Below are 19,251 nucleotides of genomic sequence, written 5' to 3' on the forward strand. Positions count from 1 at the left end.
TGGTTAATGTACCTGTAGTGTCTGTGACCATCAGCAATGTGATATCCTGGCTTTTAGCTCTCACATTATTACAGTAAGAAAATCCACATTACTTCATTAAGTATGATTTGTTTTGTTTTTCCCTTATCTATTTGCTGTGCATTTATTTGATTGCAATTTTTAAGTTGTTAAGTCTCTGTCATTGTCAAATGTGTTTATCTTTGTCTATTATGTAACGATAATATCGGTAGAAAATCTGTGGCACCGGCTGAGTTAAGTCTTGGATTTATGTGATGTTTTTCATGTGTCTTATTTTCCATTTTAGCTGTAAAGTTGATAGGGCCGTATTGTGTAAGTGTGAGTGAGTCTGTCAAGCTCTAAAAGCAGACGGAGGTAAGAAGCTTTGAGTGGCATGCAGTCCTATTGAAGTGCTCACCGAGAAAGGCCGGCCCCTCGCAGGATTAAGTGGGATAGAAAAGGATTACAATCTGAGTTTCCAGAGACATTTTATAGTAAAATCACATGCATGTTGGCAGGCCAGAAGCAGAAGATCACCTTGATATAAAGCTCAACTGACAAGATGCTCCATAGCCTCCTGGTCTAAATGTGGGATGTAGAAGTGACAGTGTGATTTGGAGGAAGACACAGAGGAGTGTAAGAAGGTAAGTGTGGCATCATTCTCTAATCTTCAAATGACGGCCTCTTGACCTGCTTTCGTAATACTGAGTCACTCAAGTTCAGAGATCACAATCAATGTGAAATGTCGTTCTTAAATTGAGTAAACACTTAATTTTCTAGATGACATCAATTTGAGATGTTTTAATTGTATTGTTGTAGATAATCTTTGTAACAAATGACACTGACTGACCATCGTATTGGATATATCTCCAGAATAAAGGTTATAAGGTAACTATGTTTGTTTATAAGCAGGTGTATTATTTATTTTAGCATTATTTTTGTCTTAATTACTGCTTTCTTCACATTGATTCTAATTTATTTATTCAAGTATTTTTATACATGGGTAATTTTTCAGTTAGTGGCACTTATAGGTTTTATGAATAAGTAATTAAAATGACAGGTTAAAGCTTTAACCTAGAATGTTTTTAAGCATTTTGTTTCTTTAAAACATTATAGCCAACTAAATGTGTGATGGTTCTACCAGTTTGCACTCATAATTCGTGATTCATATTTCGGCTGCAGAAATGCAGATTATGCTCTTGTATTCTAGACACTGATTTGTTTTATAGGGCTGCAGTGATCTGATGAACAGAGAAGCTTGTCATGCGTGAATCAATGGAGGAGGAGCCAATGACAGAACCTGGACATGATGACAATGGTGCGCCTTGGTTGGCACAACATCACTGTTAACTAGATTAAATGAGTGTATTTGCATGCACAAATTATAGCAGCAAATCAAATATTACAGAATTTTGAAAATTATGCAAGATCTGACATTTGAATGCTGCTGCACATTCTCTATAAATTTTCCATTCTTAGTTCAGTCTCGTTTTCTTTCTCAGATGTAGGTCTGGCTCAGATCTTGGCAGAAGTGGTAGAGGAAGTGAGACTGTCCATAGACAGAGATATTAACGGTGCCGATCTTCTGTACGGTCTCCTTAGTGCTCCCTGGCTCTACTCTCTTCTTAGGGTAAGACATGCTCATTCAGTACACCAATGACTATCCAGTTTCCCAATTTCCAGTTCTGACATTATACCAGGCAGATCACTGGACCAGATCATTTTGCATGTTAAGGATTTGTCCTTTCCCATAGGTATACGAGTGTCTGGTGCAGCACAGTCGAGATGCCCCAAGACCATACATGCCTTATTCCTCAAGACTATCTCAGGAGGTCAGTGTCTGCCTTTTATTACTGACTTTGCTTTAGACAGATATTTCATAGAGATGTGAAAATCTATGATCCTTCAGTTACCCTCGTCACATAAAACCTTTGATAATTTTTTTGCAAAACCATTGATTTGAACTCTACAGTATATTAAGGTTTCTAAAGCCATACATGAGGGTGAGTAGATGATGATTTGAGCACTACAGTACATTAAAAGTCTTCTAGAGCCATATATAAGGGTGAGTAGATGATGATTTGAGCACTACAGTACATTAAAAGTCTTCTAAAGCCATACATGTGGGTGAGTAAATGATGAAAGTATTTTCATTTCCGGGTGAAGTAATCCTATCATCCTCTATTCTCTTTTCATCAACGGTCTTCTCCTGTCCCACAGATTATGGCCAGTGTGCGAGGACTGGCTGCTCCCTCCTCTGAGGCACAAGAACTTTATATTTTGATGAAATGCCCTCATATGCAGGTCAGAGTCTAATTCGGGTTGCATTCGTTGCTAATATGATACATTTAATATGCTACATTTATGTTAGGCCAGTCTTTTTGACCATTTATTATTTATTTCTCCCCAGGCTTTGCTCTCTGCCCATGATTCTGTGGCTCAGAAGGACTACGGTCCAGTGTTGCCGCCGCTTCCTGACAAACTACCTGACAATGAGGAGGCCATGAGGATTGTTTGCCTTGTGAAGAACAAACAGCCTCTGGTGAGGATCAGATCATAAATAGCAATGCAATTTCAGATATGTTAGCGAACAGCTTAGCTGTAATCCCACTTAAATGTCCCTCGTCGTACTATAATGCAGTATCATGTAAAGTGTACGTGGCATTAAATGTTTTTTGTCTCATCTATGGTATAGTCTAAGTGCTGTATTTTTACGTAATAATGGGTTTTTGAAAACTATTGAACTCAGACGTTTTATTTTAGCACATAAATACAAATCCTACTAGTCCTACCCCTGATTTTGGACTTCACTGAGTTAATTCTTATGGTCACAGTGGCTTATTTTTCAGTGGACAGTGTAGCGAAAGGAAAGGGATAGCGCTTTATTTTTCAGTGTCCTTGTTATGTTACATGAACTTGCTATAGTAATAACAGTAAATTTTGAAAGATTACATGCAACTAACCTTAAACCAAACCCTAATCCTAACCTTATAGTAAGTACGTTGTTAATAAATATTATTCACACTGCACCGACAGACTTCGTCACTTCGTCAGGTTTTGTTGGATCAGTTTGTTACCCCTGTCTGTAGTCGTCTGTTGAAGCTTGTTTTCGCCAATTGAACATGCTCAGTCGGCACTTGTTGGGTTGTGGAATGTCTGAGAAGTGACATACTGTTATCCGGTGATTTGTCTGTGTCTGTCAGTGCAGTGTGAATTGGCCTTTGCATGTATATTTACACTGCAACAAGGACACTTTAAAATAAAGATAATGTAATTCCAGGTGGTTGTTATTGCAAAATAAAGCCCTTTAGCCCTTTAAACAAGAAATTTTGTTTTAACTTCCAGTTTAAACCCTGTTGTTGTCATTGCAACAGATACAGATACAGATAATGGATTCCAATCACACCCCAGTGGGGTGGACTTTTATTTTGCTATTTTGTAAGATCCCCAAGCTTTTCCTGGTCTAATGTTTGTTGGTTAACACGTCCATCCTCCTTTCTTACTTATAAGTGTGTCAGAGAGGGGAAACCCAGTTACTGGAACAGCCTTAGGCGACTTACAGTGGAGAAACTGGCTTTAGCCAGGTGTGTCGGCTCAGGGGAACAGAGTCTTCTGGGGTCTGCAGACGGCCTGTCGTCCTCCACAGGTCTGCTGTCCTCCATACCCTCAGGACAGCCACACTCACTGCCCAGGTATCAGTCCACCGGGAGCTGCAACCTGTGCTGCCAAACTGCCCATCTCTCGGGAGGAGGTCTGAACCTCTCAGCTCCAGCCGTTTATGACTCAGTGATTATGGGTAAGGGTCATCATGTCCCAGAGACATGTACTGTTGGCCTGACGAGGCCAAACACTGTGTTACTGTCTTTAATTCTGAAACCAAATTAATCTATCCTGTTTTGTCCTTCATAACTTGAAGAGAACTGTACAGATGGTGTAGAAACTCTAGTTGAAGATCAACACCAAACATGCACAGCTTGTACCGCCTCATCTCTAGTGTACCCGCGCTCATGCTGCCCATCTGGATGTGGCCTTCATTCCCAGACAGCCCCCTCCAGCCCTCTGCTTCAACGCCACAATTCTATAGACGCCACCCGCTCTTCTCATCCAGCTCCGGTGTTCACGAAGCAACACAGCCTGGATGAGCTGAGGTCCACCGTCCATGCAGTTGCTAGCAGTATGGACTCTAATACTAGTGACGCTCAAGATCTCAGGCAGAAGATGGTGGCGGCAACAGAGAGAATGACGGACAACATGGAAGAAAACGCCCAGGCATTGAGTCTGTTGGTGGAAGTGGTGGACAAACTGCAGGGTCTTATTATCACCAGCAAGTCTCCAGAAATGAGACATGCTTCCAGACCCCAACACACCTCAAAAATGGCCAGCACCTATTCGCCGATAGTGCCAACCAAGAAATCTTTCAGTTCCACTCCTCTTGTCTCATCCTCTTTCTCTTCATCTTCATCCTCAACTGCATCGTCGTTTTCTTCCTCTTCTCTAAGCTGTAACATAGATGTTCCTCATATAGCACCACAATGCAACTCATCGTGCAAGGCTTCATCAAACCAGACCATAAACAGGTCTGTAACACCAGGAAATAAAACCGGACAGACTTCCCTATCAAATGGTTTGACTGTCTCCAATCCAACCGATGACCGTGATACAATACTTTGCCTCTCTAGCAAGAAGAAAAAGTCAAAGATGAGGAAATAAGAGTGACTGTGTTCCCACTTCTCTCTCCTAACATTACTCTTTGCTGAATTTGCTGGTTCTCATTTTACTGAATGGGGCGATGAAATGGTTCACTACAATGGAACTACACAACAAACAGGCAATTACTTGATCTTTTTCTCATTTGTATCTCTTGTTCATCCCATCCACACTCAAGACCTATGGAATGATTCATTCATTTGTGTTTGTTAACATTGTTCAAGAGATTCCTTGTCTTCAAAGTAAAACACTTTGTTCCTACTTCATTCTTCATCTGAATCTCATTTATCAACCCATTTATCAGTCCTATGTGTCTTTCCCTAAACTTTTGAAACTCTCAAGTTCCTCTATCACACTTTAGTTTAGGTCAAGTCAGGCATGTTTCTGTTTGAGATGACTGAATTCTGCAATCTCATTACTGTAGTGTTCGTCTTTCTAATGTTTCATCATAACATGACCTCTATTGCACCCACAGCTTCCCTCCACTCATGTACAGCAGTACAATCCTCTGTGGGAATCACCATGTGATGCCTGCAGTCATAGACAACAAACTAGTTGACCATTCTTGTCGGTTTTCCCATTTTTAGGGGGCAACTATTAGGAAGGATGAGAAAACGGGGAACATCTTTATTGCAAGGGTGATACATGGAGGACTGGCAGATCGCAGTGGTGAGTAACCTTTTGGTACTGGTAGTCTTACACTTTTTGTTCTTTGAGCTCATACTTAGCAAGAGTTACAATTGGTTCAATCATGTAGTTAAATTGACGGAGAAAGCTAAAGTTGAGATGAAACGAAGTAGTGTCAGATCATTTCTTCCTTGTTGAGACGTACATCCGAGTGAAATGGATTATCAAAAAAAGAAAAAATGTATGGTGAGGACTTGGTTCTACCCATTGGCTGTTGATTGGATGGAGGCAGATCTAAATGCAAACTTGCAGTCGATTGTAAGAAAGGGGTGGAGTTTAAGTTGACTAAATGATTGGAGAAGTCCGGCATAGGTCACCTTTCGTTTCACCAGAAGATCAAGTTGTTTAAATGGATGGTATTGATCTTATTGTGAACAATTCATCCAGGCATGTTTCAATTTAAAAAAAAATTTCTAACCTCATAATTTTTAATTTAATAGAATTTTCTTTTCATGCTGACTTTAAAGGGATAGTTCACTCAAACATGAAAATTTTATCATAATTTACTCACCCCCAAGCCATCCTAGGTGTACAAGTCTTTCTTCTTTCAGCCAAACACAATCGGAGTTTATAGTTATTATGGATATTTTTCTTACAAAAATGCATTGCTTTGCTTCAGAAGGCCTTTATTAACCCCCTGAAGCCTTATGGATTACTTTTATGACGGATGGATGCACTTTTTTTGGGCTTCAAAAAAAATGGTACCATTTAGGGGTGGGCGATATGACAAAAATATCATATCACGATTTTTTTTCAGGAAAATCACGATTCACGATTTTTATCACGATTCTTCATGTTGTTTTTACTATTTTGCAAGTGACTGAGCATTACAGCCAAACTAATTTCCCTATTTTAAAAACAAAGCCTTACAAAATAACAAAATATAAAATAAAATTAAAAATGGCAGACATTTAGACCAAAGTGGCGAAGATAAAAATCTTTGTCATTATTTTTTATGTTATTTGTTATTATTTGTTATTAATTTTATCTTTGTTATTAAAAAAAGAAGAAAAACATAGGCTACACATTATACAAATGAAATTAATAAAATGGTTTATTTTTTCAGCTACAGTAGATGTATTTAACAGTAGCATTCAAGTAAAAAATTAAATGAACAAATATAAAAATATAACACTAGACTTCACTGTATAAATTATACATTGATTCTTAATAAAGCTAATGTATTAAAGTTCTCAGTCAAGAGCAAAAAGTTATTTTGAAGAATGTGACCAGACAGTTGCTGGTCCATAGTGACTATGTTTTTCCTACCATGGAAGTCAATGGAGACCAGCAACTGTCCGGCTAACCCACATTCTCCAAAATATTTTATTTTGTGTTCTACACAAGAAAGAAATTAATACAGTTTTGAAAGAACATTACAGTAAACTATCCCTTTAAGGACAAGCGACCGCATGGTTAATATTAGGCTGCTCTGTCACTTTAAAGACCTGCACGTATATCTAATACACAGCCACGCATCCAATTTTCTCTCAAATGTTTACTTTCACTTTAGACATAACCAACTGTGTTTATGTAAACTTTGTGCGTATTTGACAGTATTAGAGCAATCGGACTCTAAAGATAACTTAGTAATCAGGCGCTGTTTGACAGGCTTTTAGTGCCTGTGCGCTTCGCATGAACGCGCTCTGAAAAACGCATGTCAGAACAGCGCATCAGCATGCGAAAGAAACGTTTAACCGGCAAGGCACATGAAATAATGAACTTTTGTGGACTGAAGTGTCCCGCGAATATTACTCTACCACTGCGTTAAAATGTGATGTGAATGTACGTCACGTTGAAAAGTATGCTGAGACGGAGGCGCTGGAACTGCAACTGATAGAAAGCACTGTAGCACGATACTACGATATTTCTTCATAAGCAGATCGTGGAGACATTTTAATCGTCCACGATCAAAATTGTTATATCGCACACCCCTAGTACCATTCACTCCGATTATAAAGCTTGGAAGAGCCAGGATATTTTTTTTAATATAACCAATTGTGTTTGGCTGAAAGAAGATAGTCATATACACCTAGGATGGCTTGAGGGTGAGTAAATTATGGGATAATTTTTCATTTTTGGGTGAACTATCCCAAACTAGGTGAAGTGAGCCATTTCTGAGCCATTATTGAAACCAAACAGTAGAGAAAGTGATTCTTTTGATGTTGTATGAAAGTATTAGACTAGCAATAATAATCTCTAATGTGTTTGTGTGTGCGTTTTTGTGACATATCAGGACACAAATTTGTATAATGACATGGATATGACATAGGTATTACAAGGAGAGGGTGACTTATGAGGACATTACCCCATGTCCCCATTTTTCAAAAGGCTTATAAATCATACAGAATGAGTTTTTTGAGAAAGTAAAAGTGTGCACAGTTTTCTGTGATGGGTAGGTTTAAGTGTAGGGTTGGTGTGGGGCAATAGAAAATACGGTTTGTACAGTACAAAAACCATTACGCCTATGGAATGTCCCCACAATTCACAAAAACAAACCTGCGTGTGTGTGTGTGTGTGTGTGTGTGTGTGTGTGTGTGTGTGTGTGTGTGTGTGTGCGCGCACGCACTTGTTTTTTAGGACTTCTTCATCCTGGTGACAAGCTGTTGGAAGTGAATGGACAGAAAGTGCAGGGACTGCAGCCCGAGCACGTCATTCAGATTCTGGTAAACTCAAATCTTCTTTTGGTTCTTCTAAACTTCCCCACTCTCCTCCCATTCCAGAATATCTAAGACTTAGATCTAAATCTATGTATAAATCCTGAATCCTACTCTTATAATGATCGTATCCATTCATGCTGTGTCCCACACTTTCACAGGTGAGATCTCAGGGAAATATTCTTTTTAAAGTGATCCCTAATTCACCACAACCCATCAACAGCCAAACAACTGTAAGTGCACTGTAAATATTTGCATAAAATATTCCCCAAAATCTCAGTATTATTTATAATAAATATATTTATAAAATTAAACAAATGGATATAATTAATTACACTACTAGTCAAAAGTTTGGAATAATAATTTTTTTAATGTTTTTAAAAGAAGTCTCTTATGTTCACCTAGGCTGCATTTATTTGATCAAAAATACAGTAAAAACAGCAATATTGTGAAATATTATTACAATTTAAAATAACTGTTTTCTATTTGAATTTATTTTAAATATAGTATAATTTTTTTTAAAATAATACTTTTATTAATCAAGGATACATTAAATTAATCAAAAGTGACAATAAACATGTATAATGTTACAAAATATTTCTATTTCAAATATATGTTGTTAATTGAACTTTCTGTTCATCAAAGAATCCAGTAAAAAATGCATCACTTTTTCCAAAAAAATATCAAGCAGCAAAAATGTTTTTAACAATGATAATAATAAGAGCAATTATTAATAATTGAGCACCAAACCACCATATTAGAATGATTTCTGAAGGATCATGTGACACTGAAGACAGGAGTAATGATGCCGAAAATTCAGCTTTGCGTCACAGGAATAAATTACATTTCAAAATATATTCAAATAAAAAAAAACGTTATTTTAAATTGTAATTATATTTCACAATATTATTGTTTTTACTGTATTTTTAATCAAATAAATTCAGCTGTGATGAGCATAAGAGACTTTTTTCAAAAACATGAGAATTTTTTTTTCTTAATTATTCCAAACTTTTGACTGGCAGTTTAATGCATTTAATAAATACTCACTAGATACAGTATAGTGAGTTCCCTTTCTGAAATATGACTTATTAAAAAGGTTAAAAAAAAAAAAAAAAAAAGTATGAAGTGATTGTCTCTGTCCATTAGCTGTATGTGAGAGCCATGGAGGATTACAGTCCTCTGCAGGACCCTGCAATCCCCTGCCCAGATGCAGGAATGGCCTTCAGTAAAGGAGACTTGCTGGAGATTGTAGACCAGAGAGACATCCGATGGTGGCAGGCCAGGAAACTCCACAGTGCCTCATTGTGTTGCGGCCTCATCCCTTCCACAAACCAGTTCAGATCGTCAGTTTTGAATTTTGCTAAAGTTCTTTCAAAATTATGTCATTGATCAATTTTTAAGCAGGAATCATTTTTTATTTCCTTTGTTTGCAGTAAGCAAAGGGAGTTGTGGTGGTCCCAACCTTATCAAGCTCACACCTGCATCAGACCCTGTACGTTAATAACACACAGACACAAACACGCACATATGTATGAACTTCTGTGCTCTCTTTAAGATGTTGTTGGCATCATAAGCCTCTTAACCCTGCCCTCTCTCCACCCTGATCTAATTACTGTAAAGAAGCTTGAAAGTGAGCTGTTCTTGGCATGATCCTTCCTTCATGACGATTGACTAGTCCTGTCCACCTTACACTCAACAATTAAGGAGAATTAAGATACTATTATTTGTAAACACCAGATGTTAGGATTCTTCTTCATATCCTTCTGAGGAATCTGAAACAAGCATCTGAAGTTTACAAGGTCCCTGATAATTTCAGTCCATTTCAGGCACATCTCAGCAGGGATTGCTCAGTGTAATGCAGGTTTTGCAGTCCTGCATCTCATGACATGACAGATGATGTTTAAACAGATGTTTTAAATGCACAGTAGCAAAAACAGCCTTTTTATATTATCTAAGGGTCAGAGAGAATCATCATCATCATCAAAAAAAAAAAAGTCATGTTTACATAAATTAAATTGACCCCAGAGGAAATAAAATAGCAGTGTTGGAGAAAGTTACTTTTAAAAGTAATGCATTACAATATTGAGTTACTCCCTAAAAAGGTAACTACTTGCGTTACTTAGTTACTTTTTATGGAAAGTAATGCGTTACATTACTTTTGCGTTACTTTTTCCTCACATGGGCTGGGCTTGCTTGTTTGTTTTTTAATAACAACAAAAAGGTTATATTTTTGTCAAATGTAAAAGCCCTTTCACACCAAAAGTGAAATGAATAAGCTTCAGGCTGATCACAAATGTGATGTTTATCTAAAGTCAATTTTGCTTATTAGTATGGTTGAAATGGATCATGAAGGTCAGCAGCAAAGACATTGGTTAATAAAGTGAGATTAAAAACAAAAAGTATATTTGTTTAATATTTTTCATTTTATTGCAGGTTTGTGCAATTTTCTGAGATTGCATTTCACCGTTTTTATACATTTTGAGGAATACTGAGTCTGCTTCTGTGCAAGTGAGATGAGTAAATACTCACATTTAGTCTAGAACTACAATATCCGTCATGTTTAGACACAACGTTTAGTTTTCTCTCAACATGACGACAGGAGAGCTGTCAGTCAATACATGGGAAAACTTGCTACTTTTTTGAAAAAGTAACTCAGATATTTTGTTGTAAATTTAAAGGTAATGCGTTACTTTACTAGTTACTTGAAAAAAGTAATCTGATAACTCAAGTTACTTGTAATGCGTTACCCCCAACACTGGTTAAACAGTTATTCAAATTAGTTAAAATTGATTCACTTCATATTACATATGTTAGACAAACACAGGTTGAAGGTAAAGAGGATATTTTATTTACACAGGAAATAGGTGAGGAGGGACGATGATCCACATTAGAAGAAGCAGTTGTTGCGGTTGTGCTTGTTGATCCACAAGTGCTTCAGTTTCGGATCGTACATGTAGCGTTCAAGCAGCAACTCTTTTTCTCGTCGCTCCTTCTCCTTGATTATTTTCTTCTCCTCCTTGTTCTTGGCCTTCTCCTCTGCCCAGGTGAAAAGAAAATGTGGCACTTTTCTTTTGCACTTTTCCTGTACATTCACAGTGTGCTGGGTCTCTTTCTTGGGAACGTCAGGAGAGGTTACACAGAAGAGCTTCATCGAGAGCTCATTGAGCTCTGTTTTCTGAGAAGCATGGCCTTGTATGGCACTGGAGTCTCCCATTTCACTGGGATCCTCTTCCTCAAATCCCTGGACCTCCACCACTTCACTCTCCCACGCTTCCTCCTGCACCTCGCTGTCCATCTCCAACCAAGCAACCATCTTTCTCGGTTTCATTTCAGCCTCTGCCGTTTGGGGGCATTCAGACTTGAGAAAGTCACTGGCCCGGAAGGTCTTTCCTGTGTACTCCACATACTCATTCTCCTCATCCTCTATATCAACCAGCATGAGTTCTGGAGGCAGCTCAAACAGGGAAGAAGTAAATGGCTGAGGCTTCCGGCTGGGAGGACGTCGCAGAGCAACGACTTCATCAGGTGCAGGAGTCGGGCTCAGAGGAAGTCGTTTGGGATGACGCCCTTGGGATGAAGAAAACAGTTCATCAGGCGCTGGAGTGGGGCGCGGAGGAAACGCCAATGGTGGTTTGGAAGGACGCACTTGGGATGAAACAACTTCATCAGGACATGGAGGAACTGCCAACAGTTTGGGAGGATCCACTTGAGGTGCTGGAGCCGGTTTCTGAGGACTCTCAGGTGGTTTTGTCACCGGCGGCAGGGGTTTGAAGCGAGCGGCTGGTAGAGCGAGGTGTTCGGAGACACTTGGAGGCACTGGTAGTTCTCCCTCTATTGGCTTCAAGAAGGAAGATCTGACCGGAGTATGCAGAGGTTTGACCTCCACAAGAAGTGGTGTTGGCTCTGTGGTCTTCCGTTGTTTCAGTTTTCTCTTCTTCCTTTTCTTTTCTCCAGCTTGCCTAAGCTCACTTCCTCCCTCCATCAACTTTTCCAGACTGCGCATCTCTCTTTTTTTCTGATGCACACGTCCACTCTTCTTTATCTTTATCTTTTCAAGTCTGAGTGGCTCTCTCTCCTCTTCAGCCTCATCAATTTTCACCTCTCTTTCTCCAAGCTGGCACTTCTCAGGTACCTTGCGGCATCTCTTCCTGCACTTCCTGTCATTGGCAGTGAAGTTGAAAGCCTCGTACTCCTCTGGAAGTTTGTCTACTGCCACTAATTCTTGCGCTGCACATGCCTGTGTCTCCCTTCTGCGCAAGAAGTGAGCGAAACGCTCAAACAGTTGTCTAAAAACACTGCTAAACAGCGCCATTAATGGACACTGAACGCTGCAAGCGAATTCAATATTTGTTATCGATATCTGCAGAAAGTCTCTCAAGTCTTTCGATCAGTTCACTCCTAACACACCAACAGCAGACCAGAGTCAGAGCTGCACTTTAGAGCTGCCAGAACGGAATCTCCACTATGATGTCACAACAGTGAGAACTCTGAACAATGTGAGCTTTGAAAATAGCTTTTTTTTTTTCTATTTTATTATATAAAATAATATTAAATATATTTTAATGTTAATATATTAAAAATATATAAAATAATATTAAATACATTTTAATATTATATTAAAATGAAATGTATTGTAATGGCAAAGCTAAATTTTCAGCATCAGTCATTCAGTGTCACTTGATCCTTCAGAAATCATTCTAATATGCTGATTTGCTAATTTGCTGAGAAAAAAAAAAAAAATATTATCAATGTTGAAAAATATTTCATATTATTATCACTGTTGTTCTGCTTAATATTTTTGTGATTCTATTTGTATGTGATATGATGCTGTCCTGGTGTCTGTTTCCTCTGTATGCCCCGCAAAAACTATAACATTTCCCATCGAAGATGATTAGTTCAATTCTAAAGTTAAATTTACTTTGAACATTAGAAAACGTTGTATTGTGAATTCCACACTTCTATGGCCCGGTTTCACAGACAGGGTTTAGACTAAGCCAGGATTAGGCCTTAGTTCAATTAAGACATTTAAGTAGCTTTTATAAATGTACCCTAAAAAGAAACATTACTGGTGTGCATCTTGAGACAAAACAATGGCACTGGCATATTTTAAGATATGTCAGTGCAAGTTGCTTTCAGTTAAAACAGCTCAAACATGCATTTTAGTCTGAGACTAGCTTAAGCCTTGTCTGTGAAACCGGGGGCTAGAGTTTTAAAATCCCAAATATGAAATCTGGTTGCAGCACACACATAAGGAGAATCTTCACAGATTTTTTTCTCTCGCAAATTTCAAACATGCACACACTACAAGATGTGAAAATTGTAGCGCAGCACACACTAAAAGGATATTATTAAGATTATCATACCCAGAAGAGCACCTCACGTGATCTCATGGGAAGCGGATGTAAACATACGTAGCAGATCGTCGCTGACATCTAAACAGGTCATGTTTACATTTGCTAGCAGCTTTCTACACTCACCCGATATGTTCAAAACCATACCGATTTCTCCTCAGCTTTTCTCTTTGTCCGTACGGTTGTGTCATGTTTTCGAAGACGCGTTATTCAAACAGTCGTGTTGTTGCAACACTTCCACGCGCCGTTCCGCCATCTCCGCTGTCCAACGAACCCATACAGCATCTGATCTGGTTTCACGGTCGCGATTTCATTCACTTCTCTCATTGGCTGTTGTTAAAGAACTTACGTAATCTTCCCGATTTAAAATCCTAAATATCAAACATGTTTTCATTTCTATTCACATTTCATCTAGTGGAAACATTTGGTACTGCGCCCAAACAAAATCTTACTGGAAACTAATTTTTTGATGTATCAACCTCAAATTTGGAAATGGAACACAACTTGTTTAGATTTATGGCTTTGATTTTCTCACAGTTTTAGAGTAAAATGTGTTTTGAAAAATATTGATTTCATATAAAAATTGAAAATAGTATTTTTGTGCATTTTTCATAACAATACATGTAAAATTCTATATTTTTTAAAAAATTTTTTTTAAACTTAAGTCTGTGCTCCTAAACATTCAAGATTTACAACAGTTTATGTTGGAAATTTCAGGTCTATGCTCAAAAAGTGAATAAATGGATTATAACTACTGCATAAATATAATTTAGTACCATGAAATCACCTAAAATAAAAAATATTAAATAAAAAAAAACATTATTCAATGTAATTTTTGACCACCACACAAAGAGCACCAGTGGGTTAAATAATACGTTTTGAATGGCTTGTTTGATCAATAACATGCTGCTTGAGCTACTGTACATGGGGATGAATGAATGAATGAATGAATGTCACCGTCCTTGTTAAAACAGTGTGGATATGTATTTGTTTTGATGTACATGTATTATGTCTTAGTATGAAAGAATAGTATGATGCACTAATAGCAGTTATATATACTTTTCATATGATTACCCACCATGTTGCATTAATATTATTAATACACTATCTTTATTACGAGTCTAATTCTTTGTCATTTTCTTTGCATTGACATCTACAGTGAGCGCAGCTGATGTTGGTATGTATCTTTTTCTGTCTATCCCTTTGTTTTTTTGTGTTAGTATGTTTTAAGCTCTTTGAAATGTTGTGCATATGTCACTGTTATTGCTAAAATCTTCACTTTGAGTACACGGTGTACATAACTGTTCCATATGTGATGTATTTCTGCATGAAAAAGAATATCCAACAAGGAAAAATCTGGATGAGTGTGTTGAGTGTAACTCTCTTTGTTCTAAAGGAGAAGAGGAGGATGAGCACAAATGCATTGAAACAGGTGATTATTCCACCAATCCATGTCTTTATTTATTTAACTCCTTATGCTGTGTGGAAATATATGAAAGTCTGTTTCTGCCTTGGAATAAAAAATAAAAACTTCCATTGCGACTTTAATCTCACAATTCTGACTTTCTTTCTTGCCATTCCGAGTTTATATTTCACAATTTTAGTTAACATCTCAGAATTCTGATTTATTTATCAATATTTTGCGTTTACATTTCACAATTCTGAGCGCAAAACTGACTTTATTTCGGAATTGCAAGAAAAAAAGTTAGAATTGTGAGATGAAAGTTTTTTTATTTTATTCATTGGCAGAAATAGTAAATAGTATGGGTTGTATGAGAAATTTTAGCACAAGGTTTTTATTTGTTTTTACAGATGAAGAAGATTTTGAGTTCGGTAGGTAAGTCTTTTCTGAAGAAAGAGCCTTTCACTGAATGTGAGAATGGCTACTTTTTATTTTGATAGTTCACTTTAGACACTATTATATAAGTAACTTTGCAACTACATGTCAGTTAACTCTAATTAATTTGCAACTACATGCCAACTAACTCATTAGAGTTTTAGTAGACTGTTAGGTTAGGGTTAGTCGAATAAGTTGAATTGTACTTGCAAAGATACTCTTGAAGTAGAATTTAGTCAGTAGAATGTCTGTTGGAGGACCATCATAATAAAGTATTAGCAGATATTAAGCAGACAGTCTACTAATACTCTAATGACTGGTAGTTGACATGTAGTTGCAAAGTTACATAACTTTAGTAGAATGTCTTAAGTGGACCATCAAAATAAAGTGTTACCTTTTAAGGCTTCATGTCTACCATGAAGCTACCATATGCACTTACTGACATTGGCCCAGTAGTTGATAAAACTGACAAATAATAAAATGTGTTTATGATGAAATCACCTTTCTATGATCTATAATTTGTTTTTATGACGTGTAGTCCTTCTCTTTTGTCTTTTCATTGATCAACTGTATGTTTTGTCCAGTTTCAGAGGAGGGTGAGAATGGTGAACACATGCAGGGCTTATACATAGGTATGAAATCTAAATTAATTTACATAGTAAATTTCCATTTTGGATCACACAAACCCATACATGTATATGAAAAGTGAATTGTTTGAATCAGCGGGGTTCCGGCACAGTCTGCGCACGTGGAGGAGGAAGTCATACGGTAAACGAAAGCTGTCGTGTTATTCCTGCGGAGTCAGCATCTGCCATAGCACCTCAGCCAACGTCTATGAAGAGGTGGTCCACTACCAGCGCCACATAGACGATCCCCCTCGTCTCATCGTGCTCATTGGTATGGTCCCCTAAGTTATACACCGATCTTGATAGTAATATCCATAGATGAACTGACAATAACTATCATTTTGTATTGGTTGATTACAGTTTGACCCATTAATGCCTTAATGCTTTTTCATGTTTTCCACAGGTCCATCAGGAGTTGGCGTAAACGAATTACGCAGGAGGCTAATCAAAATCAACCCTAATACGTACCAGGGACCAATATCTCGTATGTGGCCTATTTGATCCTTTTAACCTATGACTTAAAAGCAATAAGCTAGTTTTTTTACATTTTTAAATTTAACCAAACACTATGACGTTACAACATGTCTCTTGTTTTTCTCCAGACACAACACGGCGTCAAAATATGGGTGAGAAGAATGGCCGTGAATATCACTATGTGACCAAGGAAATGTTTGCGTACATGGTGGTTAATCACAAGTAATCTTATCTTTTATGTTTTAAATACTTTAAAATCCATATGTAATTGATTATGTGGTCTTGTGATTTAACTTACTCTGGTGTGTTTTTTGTGTTTTTAGATTCCTGGAGTATGGAGAGCATAACGGACACATGTACGGCACCAGCTTAGACTCAATCAAAGATGTTTTGGACAATGGGAAAATATGTGTTATTGACCTTGAACCTCATGTAAGTGTCATTATGTTTATTAAACCAAACTTCTTATGTTCTTATCATTAGTAAGATTGCAAACAGTGATGCCCATGCTCACATCTGTTTATTCCAGTGCATTCATTCAGTCAGAACCAAGAAGCTGAAGCCCTACATCATATTTGTGCGGCCTCCATCCCCTGAATGCATGAGGCAAACAAGAAAAGACCCACATTTTCTTGCCAGCAGCTACATTAAGAGATACTTTCATGTAAGATATGCATTTGATATTTCTTGTGGTACATTTCTTTATGATAATCAATCGATAAGTTGCTACAAACAGAAGGAAAAGAGTGTGTTCATGGATTTTGATTGTAATTCAATATTTTCCCCTTGGTTTTCTCAGGATAAAGACTTTGAGGAGATCGAGGAAGCAAGCAGGGCCATGGAGGGCAAGTACCGTCAGTTCTTTGACTGCGTGATTGTGAACGATGATCTGCAAGATTCATGCATGGATCTGTTCACAGCTATACAACATGCTCAAGAAGAACCACAATGGGTTCCTGCCTGTTGGTTTGCTCCTGATCATTCATGACACACATAAGAACAAGGCAGGGAATTTCTGAATCCTTATAACGAATGTAAAAGAACTGAATTTCAAAAAAACTAATGCCTTTGTGTTTAGTTTAGGGCAAATTAACTTGCATGCGAGTCCATGAGTAAAATATCATGGTAAACACATATTTAGGCCTTAACAGTTTCACTAGATCTAGATCTATCTTGAGATCTATAGGTTTATTTCTGGTGACTTAAACTGTTTACACTGGCGTACAAGAACTTTTTTAAAAAAGTTAGCTACATGAAGAAATATAAATGTAATTTATTTTTGTCTAACAATTACATTTGTCTAAAAATTAAAATCTCTAACTTTATTTTTTTTTTATCTAGATTAATCATTAAACTTTAAACCTTTTCCAATAAACATTTTTTGTGGTGTGTGGCATGCAGTATATGCTGGGTAGATTACTCACAAATTGTAGTCAGTGCTAATTTCAAATTGACAAAAATTGTAGTTAGTAAAATTACTAATTTTAGGTAATGTATTCTGACTATTTTTTGATTACTTTTTAGATTAGTTTTAACCTAACTCGTTTATCACATTGATTTGAATAGGATAATCTTGTACCATATTTATATAAAAATACAAAGAGAAAGAAAATATATTCCATTCTTTGTTATTAACAATATGAAGTGCATTAAATATTACATTATGTCAGGGTTTCCCAGACAGGGGTTTGTGATGGAACTGCAGGGGTTTGCGAGTTTTATGAAGAGCTATTAAGTAATTAAATCATAAAAAAAAATAATAATAATAATTAAAATAAATAATTTAAAAATAAAAACCTGTTTTTAGCAAAATAAAACATTTACTAAAAAAGATTTTAAAAATATTTGTTTACCTGCATGTCATGTGACCATTAACGACATCAGAGAACTGTGAACTTAACTTTATTATTATTATTTATTTATTATTATTGACTTAATTTTATTATTGACCTAACTTAATTTAAAATCTCAGGGAGTACTTCAAGTAAATATATTAGGGCAAAGAAATTCAGCTGACAAAAAAGTTGGGGAATCCCTGCATTGCATGTAAATATGAAATGATGTGAATTTGTACAATTGAATGTGTTTGAAAGAAAAAAGCCTTACAATGTTAATTTAAATAATAATTAATATGTTTGTCAGGAGTTGATTAGATATGCAATGTTGAAAAAACACTTTTTAAAAGTGAAATGATTTCTGTAAATCCACTGATCAAATGCTGTGGGTCTCAGTTTTCAGTGATCGGCTCATGACTAGTGGCTGGTCTCTGCAATTCCACAAACTGAACGTATATAAGCAGTAATGTTTTTTTTAGAAAGGAATATTTAAAATATAACAAGTAAAATCAATGAATTATGAATAATTTACTGCCATTGTGAGAATAATATGTAATCATGTAATCAATAGAAAAGTAAATTTAGTCTGATGACGTGTATTTTAAAATGTAACATAATATAATTACAAGTAGGGGAGAGTGGGGTAAGATGAGCCAGTGGGTAAGTTGACCCACCCCCTGTATCTTGGCAACCGTGCCATTTTATTGTCATGTGACCATATATTTTATAACCACCCGTCATTTCTGCCAGACTGTGAAAAGGAGAAGCATATATATTTTTTGTTTTTTATGTTTTAAAGAATATACCAAAGACCTTTTAAAACTTAGACACACACTATTTTAGAGATATTTATAAATTTGCTCTTCCTGTCATTCATTAAGCATTTCTTATCATATTGTGTCATATCATATAAAATATTACATTATGTTGGCATGTCATCCTACCAGTTTATTTATTGAGAAAATCCCATTTCAAAATAAATCTGTTTTAAAATTTAACACTGAGTGTACGTCTTTGTTTCACTTGGTTTGTGTATGTGTTTTATTGTGCAAATTAAAAACATGCTGGATAAATGTGTAT

At 36.7% G+C, this 19,251-nt stretch overlaps 1 protein-coding gene across 2 annotated transcripts; it reads left to right on the top strand.

Moving 5' to 3' along the window:
* The first annotated feature begins 25 nt into the window (after positions 1 to 25).
* Positions 26 to 19,169, top strand: mpp4a (MAGUK p55 scaffold protein 4a). Of its 2 annotated transcripts, none has more exons than XM_051905428.1 (22): positions 26 to 641; positions 817 to 885; positions 1,227 to 1,315; positions 1,500 to 1,627; positions 1,752 to 1,829; positions 2,218 to 2,301; positions 2,408 to 2,539; positions 5,292 to 5,373; positions 7,972 to 8,057; positions 8,210 to 8,281; positions 9,195 to 9,391; positions 9,482 to 9,540; positions 14,559 to 14,576; positions 14,736 to 14,831; positions 15,212 to 15,232; positions 15,821 to 15,868; positions 15,960 to 16,133; positions 16,266 to 16,346; positions 16,465 to 16,558; positions 16,660 to 16,768; positions 16,866 to 17,000; positions 17,136 to 19,169. In XM_051905428.1, exons 3-22 carry the CDS (start codon positions 1,261 to 1,263, stop codon positions 17,322 to 17,324), a joined length of 1,938 nt encoding a protein of 645 aa, XP_051761388.1. In that variant the 5' UTR covers positions 26 to 641; positions 817 to 885; positions 1,227 to 1,260; the 3' UTR covers positions 17,325 to 19,169. The 2 variants fall into 2 exon arrangements, with proteins under 2 accessions (XP_051761388.1, XP_051761389.1); XM_051905429.1 differs by having other exon boundaries at positions 14,796 to 14,831.
* The last annotated feature ends 82 nt before the right edge of the window (positions 19,170 to 19,251 follow it).

This window comes from Ctenopharyngodon idella, chromosome 9 (genome assembly GCF_019924925.1).
Source record: "Ctenopharyngodon idella isolate HZGC_01 chromosome 9, HZGC01, whole genome shotgun sequence".
NCBI lineage: Eukaryota > Metazoa > Chordata > Actinopteri > Cypriniformes > Xenocyprididae > Ctenopharyngodon > Ctenopharyngodon idella.